Source organism: Lampris incognitus, chromosome 2 (assembly GCF_029633865.1).
Source record: "Lampris incognitus isolate fLamInc1 chromosome 2, fLamInc1.hap2, whole genome shotgun sequence".
Taxonomy (NCBI): Eukaryota; Metazoa; Chordata; class Actinopteri; order Lampriformes; family Lampridae; genus Lampris; species Lampris incognitus.
The window spans coordinates 5,386,924-5,402,372 of NC_079212.1; the positions used below are offsets into that span (position 1 = coordinate 5,386,924).

General features: G+C 48.2%; 1 protein-coding gene across 1 annotated transcript; it reads right to left on the reverse strand.

Moving 5' to 3' along the window:
• Positions 1-950: 950 nt before the first annotated feature.
• Positions 951-12,225, reverse strand: opn7d (opsin 7, group member d). Its single transcript, XM_056275093.1, has 6 exons — positions 12,205-12,225; positions 3,190-3,280; positions 2,885-3,047; positions 2,623-2,750; positions 2,116-2,450; positions 951-1,433 (listed from the first exon to the last, which is right to left on the reverse strand). Exons 2-6 carry the CDS (start codon positions 3,278-3,280, stop codon positions 951-953), a joined length of 1,200 nt encoding a protein of 399 aa, XP_056131068.1. The 5' UTR covers positions 12,205-12,225.
• Between the last annotated feature and the right edge of the window lie 3,224 nt (positions 12,226-15,449).

Below are 15,449 nucleotides of genomic sequence, written 5' to 3' on the forward strand. Positions count from 1 at the left end.
AAAAACCTTCACCCACTCTGGCACTTTCTGGATAAGCTTGCCCACCCCCTGCTCTAATACGACCCACAGGAGCGTTTCCTAAATTAGCGCCCCCTACCGGCGGCAGGAGATATGCTGCCTCTGTGCATTGTGGGTTTTTAACCAGTTGTTGACATCCTTTTTACAACGCCTCATGGACAGGCTAATAAAGGGAAGTACTCAGTAAATAGTGATGAAAACAAGTTGAGAACAACAGAATATGGAGTCAGTGCGTTTTTGTGTTGTTTCGCCGTCTAGTATAGTAGCTAACATCGCTATTGGCAGCGCGACCGCTAGAGGTCGCTTAACTTTAAAACGTAGCTACCGGTCGTGATGAGCTGCTTGTACAAACGACCTGTGGGGTCGTTTTTTTTGGTGGAGGACAGATTGAAATGTCATATGAATGACATATTTAGTTGTTTTCACTGGAAAATAAATCCCCTGGAAGCCAGCTGAGGTTCGTTACCTTGTTCACACGAAAAGTCGGGACTCTCCATCAGGATCAGCGACGTCACTGTACAGTAGGGTGCAGCGGGAAATGGACTAGCGTTGACTGAGCTGCTGCAGGTTCAAGTAGAGGCGCTACCAAACTGTTCTTTCGTTACACTCCGCGACATATACGCAACATACACCTTACCACGTATACACGTGTTTGGGTTTTCCAGACTAGAGCATGTTGGGGATGGAAAGACCGATGAAGAGTGAGATGCAACGTAGGGTTTCAGTTCTAGCACCGGCTGGACAAGGGGCAAAAGAGTTGTCAGTTTGTCAGATTGTCAGTTTGGCTGTCACTTTCACACAAACACCTCGTGTGTCAGTTGTACACCTCACGGCAGGGCAGGCTCCACATTATTTGGGCTTCATCTCTGGCCCTTTCTCTCCAACTGTGGTACTCTCGTTTTTCCTCACGAAAGACAAACGGCGATGTGAAACTAGAGGAGTTCGGCCTGTAATTTGGCTGGGAGATGGCTGACCGTCACCTCGCTGTTGGTGGACCCCGTCAGGATGCGGGTGGTCCTCTGGGGTGTGGTGGCGGGGCACTGCCCCCCGTCCCCAGCGCAGTGCTGACACACCCCGTGGCTCTCCTGCTGTCCATTTGAGTAACGCGTGGAGACGCTCACCTCCTTGTTGGGCTGCAAGGTCGAGCCAAAGGGTTCTTTCTGCTCCGGCCGCGGACTCCCCCTGCAGATCCTCTGGCGAAATGTGGATGTGTCTCTGTACAGACACTTGCGAAAGTTGGGCTTGCACAGCAGGTAGACCACGGGGTTGTAGATCGTGGAGGACTTGGCGAAGATGGCTGCCGCAGCAAACGCAGTGGGAGAAACCTTGGTGGCGTCACTGAAGGCAGCCCACATGGCAACTACTGCGTATGGGGTCCAAGCACCCAGGAAACCCACGCAAACCGCCACTGACAACTGTGGAGAGTATGTTTACATGCACACACACAAACATACAGCAACACACAAAATGCAGAAACGCATTCAAATGGTATATTTAGGTGTGCGTCAGTCATAAATGATCACAGACCTAACAGTATCCCAGATAGCACCCGGATGTGGGCCACTTCAGGCAACGATGCGGCACTGATGGCCTTCTTCTGGCCCTGACAAAATGGATGTGAGCCTGAAGTGGCCCACATGTATAACAGCAAATATGGCCCAAATATGCCAAATCAAATGTGGGCCTTTTTTGGCAAAGACGCGGCGCTCTCGGCAACATGTAATCTGGATGTGACCCTGAAGTGGCCCGTGTGGTAAACGGTGAATATGGCCCAAATATCACAAAACAAATATGGGCCACCTTTGGCAAATATGTGGCACATGGGGCATTGCTATGGCTTGGTTCTGGCCCAGATCTGGCAAACAGGAGCGGACCGCCCAAGTGCCATCATTCCACGCGGTATGTGGGCCGGATGAATTGGGACGGGTCCGGGCCACAACAATTTTGCTATCTGGGATATACATAGTTAATACGTTAAACAGTTATGCACTAAAGGAATTGATGAAGAACTCTATTAAATTTCCTTATTGCAATGAGTTCTTTTAACTTTAGCCACTGTTGCTACTCCAGCAGAGACATGGTTATGTTTTTCCTGACCTTGACAATCAGTGTGTGTGCATTGGTGGTCTTAGTCTGCGGTGACACGTGCTGCTGGACGGCCTGGCGCGACCCTCGCACCGTCAGAAGGATGAAAGTGTAGGAGAAGAAGATGATGGTGCAGGGCACAGCGTAGCAAAACAGGAAGAGGCAGACGATGTAAGACAAAGCACTTGACTTCTGGTTGGGCGCATGCCAGTCGATGCAGCAGGCTGTGCCGTAGGGCTCGGCGCCGTATTGCCCCCACTGGGCCAAGGGGCCCACAGCAAACACTGACGCGTAACACCACACTCCAACCACCAGGAGGCAAGCGTGAGACGAGGAGAACTTGTTACCTTTTGGGACGAACGGGAGGATAAAAAGAGGCTGGGTGAGGTTTTGGTAGATGGATTTCTTGAGTTGTGCAGCATTCATTCAGCTGTGTGAGGAAACAGTTTTGAAACGCAAGAGCAGGAAATATGAAAGAAAAGATGGAAAAAAAACAACAACCCCTTAGTAGCCACTTACCGTGGTTTGGGAAACAGACTTTAAGGCAGCAAACTAGGGAAAGAGCGGTGAGGTTGGTCAAGCTGCTTAGGCCAAAAAGTACTCCACACATTGCATAGGCCTGACAGGTAATCTCACCAAACAGCCACCTGTAGAGAGAGAATTATAGACGGAGAGAAAGAGGGAGTGGATGAACAAAGCAGGCGTTCACTGGCAACTGGAAGCCAAGACTAACAGAAACGTGAAGGTTAAAGAAAAGGAAGTAAACACAAATACTTCTTACTTATGTGCAAAAGCGGACGGTATGGCCAAAGGGAACAGGGAGAGCGTCATCCCAAGGTCGCTGATGGCGAGATTGATGATGAAGAACTCGGCCGGCTTCAAGGACGAGCGTTTACGATGTGCAACGAATAGCAGAACGACATTGCCAACGAGGGACAGTATAACTGGGAAAATGCCAACAGGCCCGAAGAGAAGGGAAGGAAAAGTGAGGGGAAATGTGGATCTGTAGGTGCTGGAATTTGCCGTGCCTGCAAAAAGTCGTTTACTTTCATTTAGAGATAAAACCAGCGAGGATTGTGGACTTACAGAATATGGTGTAGAGTGACCCCATGAGAAAGTCTTGCCTCTTGGAGATGGTGGAGATGAACAAGGCTGATGCATCTGAGGCATTTCCCATCTAGAGAGAAGAGAACGGGATTAAGTTTAGCTGTCAACAGCAGCAACATATAAGTGCAATTTATTTGGGCATTTTGGAAGAACTGGGCTCAGCCAAACATACTCTCAGGGGATATGTGCTAAATACTCAAAGAAATCAAATGGTTGTACAGTTGAGACAGGGTACTGGAGGAAAAGCAAATAAAACCAACAGGATTTAAGTCAAGTCAATTTAAGTGCAATGGATATTTTAAACAAATGTATGGGTAATTGTCATGGAGATTTCCCCAAAAGTCCACTTTCCTGCACCTCTTGAATATTCTCTGTAATCAGTTCCAGCAAAATCAAATAACGTAAAACATCATGTGCTGTACAAACAGTATATCAGCGTCACCGACCCATTTTTGCAAAGCACAGGTCTGGGTTGTTGTGTAGAAAGCTATTATAACTCCTCAGGGCGAGAAACTCACATTAATTGCAGTTGTTTGTGTGAGAAATCTGCCTAAAAAAAGGGTCTTTTTTTTATAGGTCCTGCCACAAATATGAGAGTAGTACTGTAATTACATACCTAATACAGAAAACGAGGTTTGCGGTGTTAAGAAAGATGGTCCCTTTCAGGATTTACAACAGATGTGGTAACACTCTCGAACTCATTTCCAGTCACAGAGTCCCAGTAGTTCAACAGTACAAATCAGCAGAACAATAGAAAGAGCAGATGAGACTGAAGACAAGACAGCAATTCACGCGGTTATAGGCTAAAGCTGAGGATTAACATAAAAGATGTTTAATATGGCTCCAGAAAGAAAATAATGAAAGTTTTACTTTGGTCTTATATAGTAATAAAAAAGAGTGCTTAAAACCATGCAGCTGCACACATGCATGTATTACAGGTTCGTACACAGGTGCATACCCAGATAGCAAAACTGCTGGGGCCCGGACCCGTCCCACACCCGACACAGTCATCCGGCCCACATACCGCGTGGAATGATGGCACTTGGGCGGTCCGCTCCTGTTTGCCAGATCTGGGCCAGAACCAAGCCATAGCAATGCCGCATGTGCCACATATTTGCCAAAGGTGGCCCATATTTGTTTTGTGATATTTGGGCCATATTCACCATTTACCACACGGGCCACTTCAGGGTCACATCCAGACCACATGTTGCCCAGAGCACCGCGTCTTTGCCAGAAAAAGGCCCACATGTGATTTGACATATTTGGGCCATATTTGCTATTATACACGTGGGCCACTTCAGGCTCACATCCGTTTTGTCAGGGCCAGAAGAAGACCACCAGTGCCGCATCATTGCCTGAAGTGGCCCGCATCCGGATGCTGTCCGGGTGTGCACGGTTCACACAACTATACATCGTGCCTACAAAACAGTGGTGTAATCATGGCTTTTTAGGAGGCCATTGACACTAATAAGCCTAAAGCCTTATGGTATTTGCCCAACATCAGCATGGCTGAGACACTTTGGCTCCTTGTTATGTTAGACCGATCTGTTGACAAGGAAACACTCGCTCCTCTGAAGGTTGTACTTAATGTAGTCAGATGCACAGAATAAACAAAGTAATCTGGAAAGGAATGAGCAATACTGCGAGGTTCGCCATCCAGCGCGGTTCAACTCCACGCAGAGGCTTCACTGACGTTCAGATACTTACGGCAAAAGATGGCCGGGTCTGAATATGGCTTTATTACGCAAACTGACGTCAGTGACGAACCGAATCCATCATTCATGACTTTGATGCCTCTGGAGTTCACGAGATGATCCGGCGGAGGGTCTAAGTGCCCTGAGCGAGAGCAGCCAGCAGACTGCTGTGGACCCGCAGGAGCGAACTAGCTTTCAGTCAGGCTTATCCGGGGCCCATCACATGGACTCCCTGGTGAAACACCGCGCTGATTGGTTTCATCCGCTGGCCTTTGCTGACGTCACTAATTATAAGACCCCCCGTTTTCCAGCCCGCTCCCGTAGGAGTGATTACGAACTGACGTCAGAAGACGGCAGGGTTTCCTGAACCGTCGTAAATCCAGACGGACGGGCTCGTGCGTCTGGATTTCCCGGGGGGAATAATTCTGTAAATCAAAAGTTCTGTGCATCCTCAGTGTTGGTTCTGCTGGATTCTTACTGCGGAGGTGGTGGTGGGGGGGGGATACAAGGTGGCGGTGGAGTTTTAGGTCTGAGCCCGGACTCGTACGTTCGAGTTGAGTGGAACGTATTTCCCGCGAGCTCGTTCCGGGGGGGAAGACATAAATCTCGTGAGTGCAGCATAGCCCAGGCTTATCGTCTTTGTCCTGTGTTGCGTCTGTAATGAGTACAGTGTGTTAGAAAGGCCTTGGTGACCTATCGCTGACCCGCTGACTACTAGTCTGGTGTACCGATAACACCGGGGGGAGGCGGATCCGGATTTGTGACGTGTCGGACGTGAGCCCGGTAGGTGCAGGCGACACGCCAGCAACACGTCGATAGATGATTGGGAACCTGTGGATTCAGGATCACTGCTGTGAGTTATAGCGGAGAGGCTGGTGCTTAAGGACATTTGTCATTTGCAGCTCTACATTTGACTATTTAAAAAACAAACTTGCAGTAGTAAAGACCAGTGAATTCACATAGAGGGAGTGGGGTGGAGCGCGGTCGCCTCACAGCAAGGAGGGCCTGGGTTCGAGCCCCCCCGGGGTGGTCCAACCTTGGGGGTCGTCCCGGGTCGTCCTCTGTGGGGAGTTTGCATGTTCTCCCCGTGTCTGGGTGGGTTTCCTCCGGGGGCTCCGGTTTCCTCCCACAGTCCAAAGACATGTGGGTCAGGTGACTCGGCTGGACTAAACTGTCCCTAGGTGTGTGTGTGTGGGGGCCCTGTGTGACGGCCTGGCGGCCTGTCCAGGGTGTCCCCCCGCCTGCCGCCCAATACCTACTGGGATAGGCTCCAGCATCCCCGCGACCCTGAGAGCAGGATAAGCGGTTCAGATAATGGGTGGATGAATGGATGGAGCGGGGTGGGGCGGTATCATGGAAAACGAGGTTGGTCTAGTCTTGGGGTGGGTTCTGCGGTCAGAGCGCAGTACCGTTCGCGTGCTTTCACACATATTAAATATCTGTCTCGCCAGCTTCTTCTACGTGACCAATTAGCTCCGGCCGCATTTAGGAAAAAAAGGGATAATTTTTGAACCTATCACAACGGCGCTCCTTGATTTTCCCCCTCCCTTATTCTTGCCATGTACAACTATACCTTTAAGTGGTACATATAGACGAGGTCACTGATGACCCTCCTGATCTGAAACGGTCCCCCTCAACCCCGTCAACCGCAGCTTTCCTGTCGCGCGACAGTTTGGCGGAGGTGGATTCTCCCAACCTGAAGAGAGGCTCAGGGGGTCCCTGAAGGAGGTGGGATTCTTCCTCAGTCCAGTAGGCAAATCTCTGTCCGTGCCTTTGAATAATACCGTTGAATCATTTGGACAACAGCGGCTTAATATAGGGCGGCATGGTTAGCACGGTTGCCTCACGGGGTGGGGTGGGGGTCCTGGATTTGAGCCCTGGGGTGGTCCAACCTCGGGGGGGGGGGGGTTGTCCCGGGTCGTCCTCTGTGTGGAGTTTGCATGTTCTGCCCGTGTCTGTGTGGGTTTCCTCCCACAGTCCAAAGACATGTAGGTCAGGTGAATCGGCCGTACTAAATTGTCCCTATGTGAGAATGTGTGTGTGTGTGTGTGTGTGTGTGTGTGTGTGTGTGTGTGTGTTGGCCCTGTGATGGCCTGGCGGCCTGTCCAGGCTGTCTCCCCACCTGCCACCCAATGACTGCTGGGATCGGCTCCAGCATCCCCGCGACCTTGAGAGCAGGATAAGCCGTTTGGATGATGGATGGATGGAATTAGGTCCATTTGAATGACAGCCACTTTATGTGACATTGTATTCTTACAATGAATGTGTTCTCCGCACCTAACCCCTCCTGTTGTGTAGGAGCAGTGGGCAGCTGTGGTGCAGCGCCCCGGGGGACCAACTCCAGTTCTTCTTTCCATTGCCTTGCTCAGGGGCACATACATGCATGTATTTTTGATGGTGGGAGGAAAACCCAACGCAGACACGGGAAGAACATGCAAACTCCACACAGGAAGGACCTGGGACGGCCTGGGGTTCGAGCCCAGGACCTTCTTGCTGTGAGGAAACAGTGCGAACCACTGGGCCACCGTGCCGCCATTAAAACGGACTTTCATCATTGTCCCCCAGAGTGACTTTGTTCTCACCAGGAACAGTCGAACAGGATTTTACATGAGAGTAAGGTAGCTACTGATTGGGCAGCCGTTGCTTCTGTTTTTGTTTTGTTTTTTCTCCCCAATTGTATCCGGCCAATTACCCCACTCTTCTGAGCTGTCCTGGTCTCTACTCCACCCCTCTGCCGATCCGGGGAGGGCTGCAGACTACCACATGCCTCCTCCGATACATGTGGAGTTGCCAGCCGCTTCTTTTCACCTGACAGTGAGGAGTTTCACCAGGGGGACGTAGCGCGTGGGAGGATCACGCTATTCCCACCAGTCCCCCCTCCCCCCCAAACAGGTGCCCCAACCGACCAGGGAAGACGCTAACGCAGTGACCAGGACACATACCCACATCCGGCTTCCCACCCACAGACACGGCCAGTTGTGTCTGTAGGGACGCCCGACCAAGCCGGAGGCAACACGGGGATTCGAACTGGTGATCCCCTTGTTGGTAGGCAACAGAATAGACCACCACGCCACCCGGATGCCTATTGCCTCTGTTAAGGATAGGGGTGTAAGAAAATATCGATACACTCCAGTATGACGATGTTATCTTTTGTGATACTGTATCGAGTCTCAAAACCACTATATTGAGTTTTAACTGTTTACATGTAAAGGTTGGTGACAAACATGTTGTGTTGTGTGTAACCCCACGACCGCTAGATAACAGTGTTGTAATCTATCTTCAGCCATGTGACTCTTCAACTCCAACCCAACAACGTCAACTGAGACAGGAAGTAGCATAAGCACAAAGAACACAGGCCTATGAAACCACAATATATCAGCTTTCTGACAGTATCACAATATATCACCTTTCTGACAGTATCACAATATATCACCTTTCTGACAGTATCACAATATATCACCTTTCTGACAGTATCACAATATATCACCTTTCTGACAGTATCACAATATATCACCTTTCTGACAGTATCACAATATATCACCTTTCTGACAGTATCACAATATATCACCTTTCTGACAGTATCACAATGTATCACCTTTCTGACAGTATCACAATATATCACCTTTCTTACAGTATCACAATATATCACCTTTCTGAGAGTATCACAATATATCACCTTTCTTACAGTATCACAATATATCACCTTTCTGACAGTATCACAATATATCACCTTTCTCACAGTATCACAATATATCACCTTTCTTACAGTATCACAATGTATCACCTTTCTGAAAGTATCACAATGTATCACCTTTCTCACAGTATCACAATATATCACCTTTCTGACAGTACCACAATATATCACCTTTCTGACAGTATCACAATATATCACCTTTCTGACAGTATCACAATATATCACCTTTCTGACAGTATCACAATATATCCCCTTTCTCACAGTATCACAATATATCACCTTTCTGACAGTATCACAATATATCACCTTTCTTACAATACCACAATATATCACCTTTCTCACAGTACCACAATATATCACCTTTCTTACAGTACCACAATATATCACCTTTCTTACAGCACCACAACATATCACCTTTCTGACAGTATCACAATATATCACCTTTCTTACAGTACCACAATATATCACCTTTCTTACAGTACCACAATATATCACCTTTCTGACAGCATCACAATATATCACCTTTCTGACAGTATCACAATATATCACCTTTCTTACAGTATCACAATATATCACCTTTGTTACAGTATCACAATATATCACCTTTCTGACAGTATCACAATATATCACCTTTCTGACAGTATCACAATATATCACCTTTCTTACAGTATCACAATATATCACCTTTCTGACAGTATCACAATATATCACCTTTCTGACAGTATCACAATATATCACCTTTCTTACAGTATCACAATATATCACCTTTCTGACAGTATCACAATATATCACCTTTCTGACAGTATCACAATATATCACCTTTCTGACAGTATCACAATATATCACCTTTCTGACAGTATCACAATATATCACCTTTCTTACAGTATCACAATATATCACCTTTCTGACAGTATCACAATATATCACCTTTCTGACAGTATCACAATATATCACCTTTCTGACAGTATCACAATATATCACCTTTCTTACAGTACCACAATATATCACCTTTCTTACAGTACCACAATATATCACCTTTCTGACAGTATCACAATATATCACCTTTCTGACGGTATCACAATATATCACCTTTCTGACAGTATCACAATATATGACCTTTCTTACAGTATCACAATATATGACCTTTCTGACAGTATCACAATATATCACCTTTGTGACAGTATCACAATATATCACCTTTGTGACAGTATCACAATATATCACCTTTGTGACAGTATCACAATATATCACCTTTGTGACAGTATCACAATATATCATGATATATTGAATCATAACTGAACTCCCCACTGATGCCAGGACAGCTGAGTTGCTGCCCATTTCTCGGCGCAGGTCGAAAACTCACCTCTTCAAGAACTACTACCCTGTTAAGAGTAGTAGGCTGATTAATAAGGCTGTTGTTATGTTAATGCCCCCCCCCCTCCATCGTACAGTCTGTTTTAGGGCTGTGTATCGGTGAGAATCCGGCGATACGGTACGTATCACGATACAGGGTTATGATTCAATGTATCAAGATATATTGCGATACTGCAAGAAAGGCGATACATTGTTTCCGTTGTTGGGTTAGAGTGGAAGAGTCGAATGGCTGAAGATAGATTACAACACTGCCATCTAGCGGTCGTGAGGTTACACACGACACAAAACGTTTGCCACGAACCTTCACATGTAAACAATTAAGAAGCGATACATCGGTTTGGAGAATCGATACAGTGTCACGAGAGGTAACATCGCCGTACTCCAGTGTATCGGTACTTTCCAACACGCCTGGCGTGTTGCACGGGGTGGACGCGGAGTGCTGCGCATGACTCAACGTGTTACGGGGGAGAGATTCGGCTGAACTCTGACTCTGGCTTGTTGTTTTGTTCTGGGACAGGGCGGGCTGTGACGTCTCCGAGCTGGGCTGAACAGCTGTTCTGCCCAGCTGTGATCACTGGACTGCCTTTGAGACACGCACAGACAGACAGACAGACCCCTGGATGTGAGAGGAGACTACCGTGCACGATCGGTGGACCCCATTCATCCTTTTCCCTGCACACAACGCCATCCCGGCGCCCCCCCCCCACCCCCCACCCCCCGTCCTGACCCGTTTTAACCAGGTTTGACGTCTCTCTGCCGCATGGAGACGAGCCGGGTGTTTAACATGCAGAAACAGACGCCTGGCTGCATGTGTCTGTCTGCAGCACTTTCCTCTCGTCTGAGGCACAGGCAGGCGATCTCAGGGTTCCCACGCTCGCTGGAAAACCTGGAAATATGTAGACCAGTTCCCAGTCGTGGAAAGCACCTGCGAAACTGGGGAACTGGTCAGATGTGCAGGAACTTTGTTTGAGGTTATGGAAAACTGGGAAGCCGGGTTGTAAAATAGCCTTTCACCTGCTGAGAGCGTAGTTTGTTTAGCGTGATGTTTAAGCCCGCTGCATATTTCTGTGTGTTTAGGAGATCCCTTATTTCAGCCAGGTGCTGAGACGTCCGCCGGTGTGGGAGGTTGGGGTGGGTGGGTTCAGATAGCAGCTCACAGTCCACGTAGAGACTGTCGAGGCTCCACTGCCAGTTGATGTTGAGTAATGTGACCTGTCAGCAACTGCTGTCATCTACATTCACATAAACACTCCTCTAAGCCCCTCCCCCCCTACACACACACACACACACACACACACCACCCCATACACACACACACAAACACCCCACCCCATGCACACACACACACACACACACACACACACACACACACACACACACCACCCCATACACACACACACACACAAACACCCCACCCCATGCACACACACACACACACACACACACACACACACACCACCCCATACACACACACACACACAAACACCCCACCCCATGCACACACACACACACACACACACACCACCCCATGCACACACACACACACACACACACACACCACCCCATGCACACACACACACACAAACACCCCACCCCATGCACACACACACACACACACCACCCCATGCACACACACACACACACACACACACACACACACACACACCACCCCATGCACACACACACACACACCACCCCATGCACACAAACACACACACACACACACACACACACACACACACACACACACCCCACCCCATGCACACACACAAACACACACACACACACACACACACACCCCACCCCATGCACACACACACACACACACACACCCCACCCCATGCACACACACACACACACACACACACACACACACACACACACCCCACCCTATACACACACACACACACACACACACACACACACCATCAACAATAATCCCTTCCAGGACATATGATTCCATTTAACCCAAAACCATCACTCACAAGCAGTAAGTGTTCAAATTAACATAAAAGATTAAGATTGATCATTCATTCGTTACGTATCTATTTATGTATTTATGCCTGTGTCGCTATGTGAGCTGAATGCAGTTGTGTCATGAGACCCGTTGTGTGTCAGCAGATACACATGTGGTGGGCTAAGACACATCATATGAAGAGGTCTTCAAGAGGCCCTGACGTCTTTTTCCCCCATTTGCCTGCAGTCCGTTTTCCTTTGATACCGGTGTTGAACTTGCGTTGAACTGCTGACTCCTGCTAGAATCAGTTCCCCCTGTCGCATGCAGCAGTGTTTCTATAGGTTGATTGTCTGGAAACGTCGAGGGGTTAAACACGTTAGACTCTGTTTTGCTGAACTTTAAGAGACACTGAGCTCCTCTCCCCTCGGAGGGAGATGGCTGCCTTTGACTCCCCCGTCAGGGTGTTTCTCTCCAGTACGTTGTATATGTGTTAATCCTCAACCCGTCAGTGTTTTCCCAGACAGCATCCGGATGTGGGCCACTTCAGGCAATGCTGGGGGACTGATGGCCTTCTTCTGGCCCTGACAAAATGGACGTGAGCCTGAAGTGGCCCATATGTATCATAGCAAATATGGCCCAAATATTCCAACTCAAATGTGGCCTTTTTTGGCAAAGATGCGGCACATGCAGCATTGCTATGGCTCGGTTCTGGCCCAGATCTGGCAAACAGGAGCGGACCGCCCAAGTGCCATCATTCCACGCGGTATGTGGGCCGGATGACAATGTCGGGTGTGGGCCGGGTCCGGGCCACAGCAAGTTTACTATCTGGGTTGTGTGTTATTTCATTAGCTTTGAGTGCTTGCAGGCAATTTCCACGACAGCCTGCCGGGCGTGTCTGATAGCGATGGAAAATTATCGCATGAATGAGCGAGCGAGCAGTGGAAAAATTAGTTTGTCAGAGTATTAAGTGTTCCAAAATGGGCAGCCAGTGCCACTGCTTGACCCTTGACCTTGTTTTTCAATTTATCTGCTGACAAATGTTTGGAGACGGTCTCAGTTTAAAAGTAAGCCTGAAACACAAATACCTCATGATCTTTACCAAGTCTGAACTCAGACCACAAAATATATTTATTGCCAACCAAGGAAGGCCAAGTACTACACCGCATATTCAGATCTATGTCAAGGAACTGAATCTAATTTTTGTTCTGCAATCCTGGTCTTAGTTTACAATCTCTTTTGAGCCAGTGTTTGAATACACTTGTTTCATGGGGCAGGCTAATGTAACCAGGTTAAAATTAATGTTTTTATTTTATTTTGTTTGAGTATGAAATATCACCAAATCCTGTCTGTGTGCTGTTATTTGTGTTTACTACATTTTATTTTATGTCATTATTTACTTTTATGTAAGTTTTCCAACGACCGTCATATACATGTACTGTCGCTTTAAGAGAGAGGTCCTGTGGGTACACGGAAGAGGGAACGCGGGAGAGGCCATTTTTGTTTTGTGGTAGGAGTCTCAAGCAGCAATCGAGCCGAGCCACACGTATTTCTTACGGTAGGACAGTTTTGCTGGTTGAGGAGAACGTAACCTTGAGTATCCCTGTAAGAAGATACTGCAAGCTGTGGGATAAAATACTTGTTTATCCTTTCTTACATCGGAGTCCCGTGGACGGTTTCTCCTTCTAACGCACACGAGTGAAGTCCGGGCAGTGGTTGAACTTCGACCCCCACGTCCGTAAGAAACACCGCTCCCGCTGGAGGACTGGACGTTTGTCGAAGGGTTTGAAACCAAAATAAATGGCAAGGTGGGCCAAATAGAGTCCTGTGTGTCCCCCCCTCCTTCTTTGATCATGATGATGATGATGATGAGAGACTGAGGGCCCCCACAACACCTGGGGCCCCACCCAACTAGAACACAACGCAGAGCTAATGATGAGAGTGACGGGCATGCAGCAGGCTGACCAGAATAGAACAGCATAGGACTGCCCCCGTTACACTAAGCTAACTGCTAGCCCACGCAGACCGGCCGTTCTGATAACACCGTGGGTGGTCTGGTGGCGGCCTCGCCTGGCGTTGACTGTGGTGTTTTTTGCGTCGTGTGGCGTGCGGGGAGGTGTGTCGAGGGTTTCTGGCTGGGAGAGCTGGCGTTGGGGAGCTTGGTCTGCTGCGTCTGGTGGGCCCAAGGACCGCGGCCCTGACCGGAACTGCACCCGAGGAGGGAGCACCGAGGGCGGTTCTTGGATATGTGTTTTCGTCCTTGTGTTGCACTGCTGTGGGCTGGGGGGAAATGATACAAGTGTTCCTGATGTCCCAATGCCATGCATAATTTGCGTATTAGACATTAGAAATCACAAGCACTGAAGGTTGAATGGCGCCACACTGTCCATTTGAGGAATATATTTACGGTTTTACAGATAATACCATTCGGCGTCTGTTTCTTTATTACTTTGTGCTCACAACATTAATGATTGTGGTGACGGGAGTCTAATGTGGAATTTGTTTCTTAAAGCCTGGAGGGACTGATGTAAAAGAGCTTTCACATGTCGCGCTCCCTCTGATATACAGCAGCTTTTGACTTGAGTTTTCACACGATCTCAATTGTATTTTGTATTTGTACATCTTTGTTTGTTGCTCGTCTGTGCCGTTCTGTTGCCTGTGCTTTATCTCAATGAGACTAAACATAGATGGTAGATAAAGGGCTGTCGTCGACCAAGCAGTCAAGGCACAAGGAAGCACAAGTTTGAAGTTCAAAAGCTGAGTTTATTTTCTCCAACAAAAAAAAAAAGATTCAACAAAAACAAATAACTGAAGTCAACTGAAGCAATGTAGTTATAGAGCCCTTAAAAGAGGGTGACTGGGAATGAAGGTAACTGAACATGTGGTAATGATGTGTGAAACCTTAAACCTTCCATTGTGTGGTTGTGCCCCCCAGCCTTCTTCAGCGCTTCCTTGGACAGCAAGAGAGGTAATCTGCTGTGCGGCTTTCCTTCCCTGGAATGTGATGGATGATGAAGCGGAATGGCTGCATTTCTGGGTTACCATTGGGTGAGCCTTCCGTTCGTGTCCTTCATTTTCTCAAGCTACCGGAGAGCCTTGTGGCCTGTCTACAGTGTGAATTCTCGCCCCAGAAGGTAGTATTTGAAATAGCCAAGGGCCAACTGGATTGCCAGTGCCTTCTTCTTCACCGTTGAATACAGGACTTCCCCTTGGGAACAGCTTCCGGCCGATGAAGGCCACTGCATGTTGTCCCTCTGCAGGTCCCTGTAAAAGAACAGCCCCAAGACCCCTCTCCAAATCATCGGTTTGAAGGATGAAATGCTTTTGAAAATCTGGATTGTACAAGACTGAGCTCTTACTTAGCGACTTGGATGTCCCAAAAGGCTGCCTCTGACTCCTTTGTCCACTGGGACCTGGTTGCGACATCTGGATCCAGTCAAATCAGTGAGGGGAGCTGCCCTGGCTGAGAAATGAGGGATAAACTGATGGTAAAGTCCTGCCATGTCCAGAAAAGACCTTTAGT

Bases quoted from the DNA above. Each gene is read 5' to 3' on its own strand.
- opn7d (XM_056275093.1), bottom strand. From the start codon at position 3,280: ATGGGAAATGCCTCAGATGCATCAGCCTTGTTCATCTCCACCATCTCC. The intron at 2,451-2,622 runs GTAAGTGGCTAC...TCGTCCCAAAAG, and splicing joins AGTCTGTTTCCCAAACCACG to GTAACAAGTTCTCCTCGTCT. The intron at 1,434-2,115 runs GTCAGGAAAAAC...TACTCTCCACAG, and splicing joins CACACACACTGATTGTCAAG to TTGTCAGTGGCGGTTTGCGT.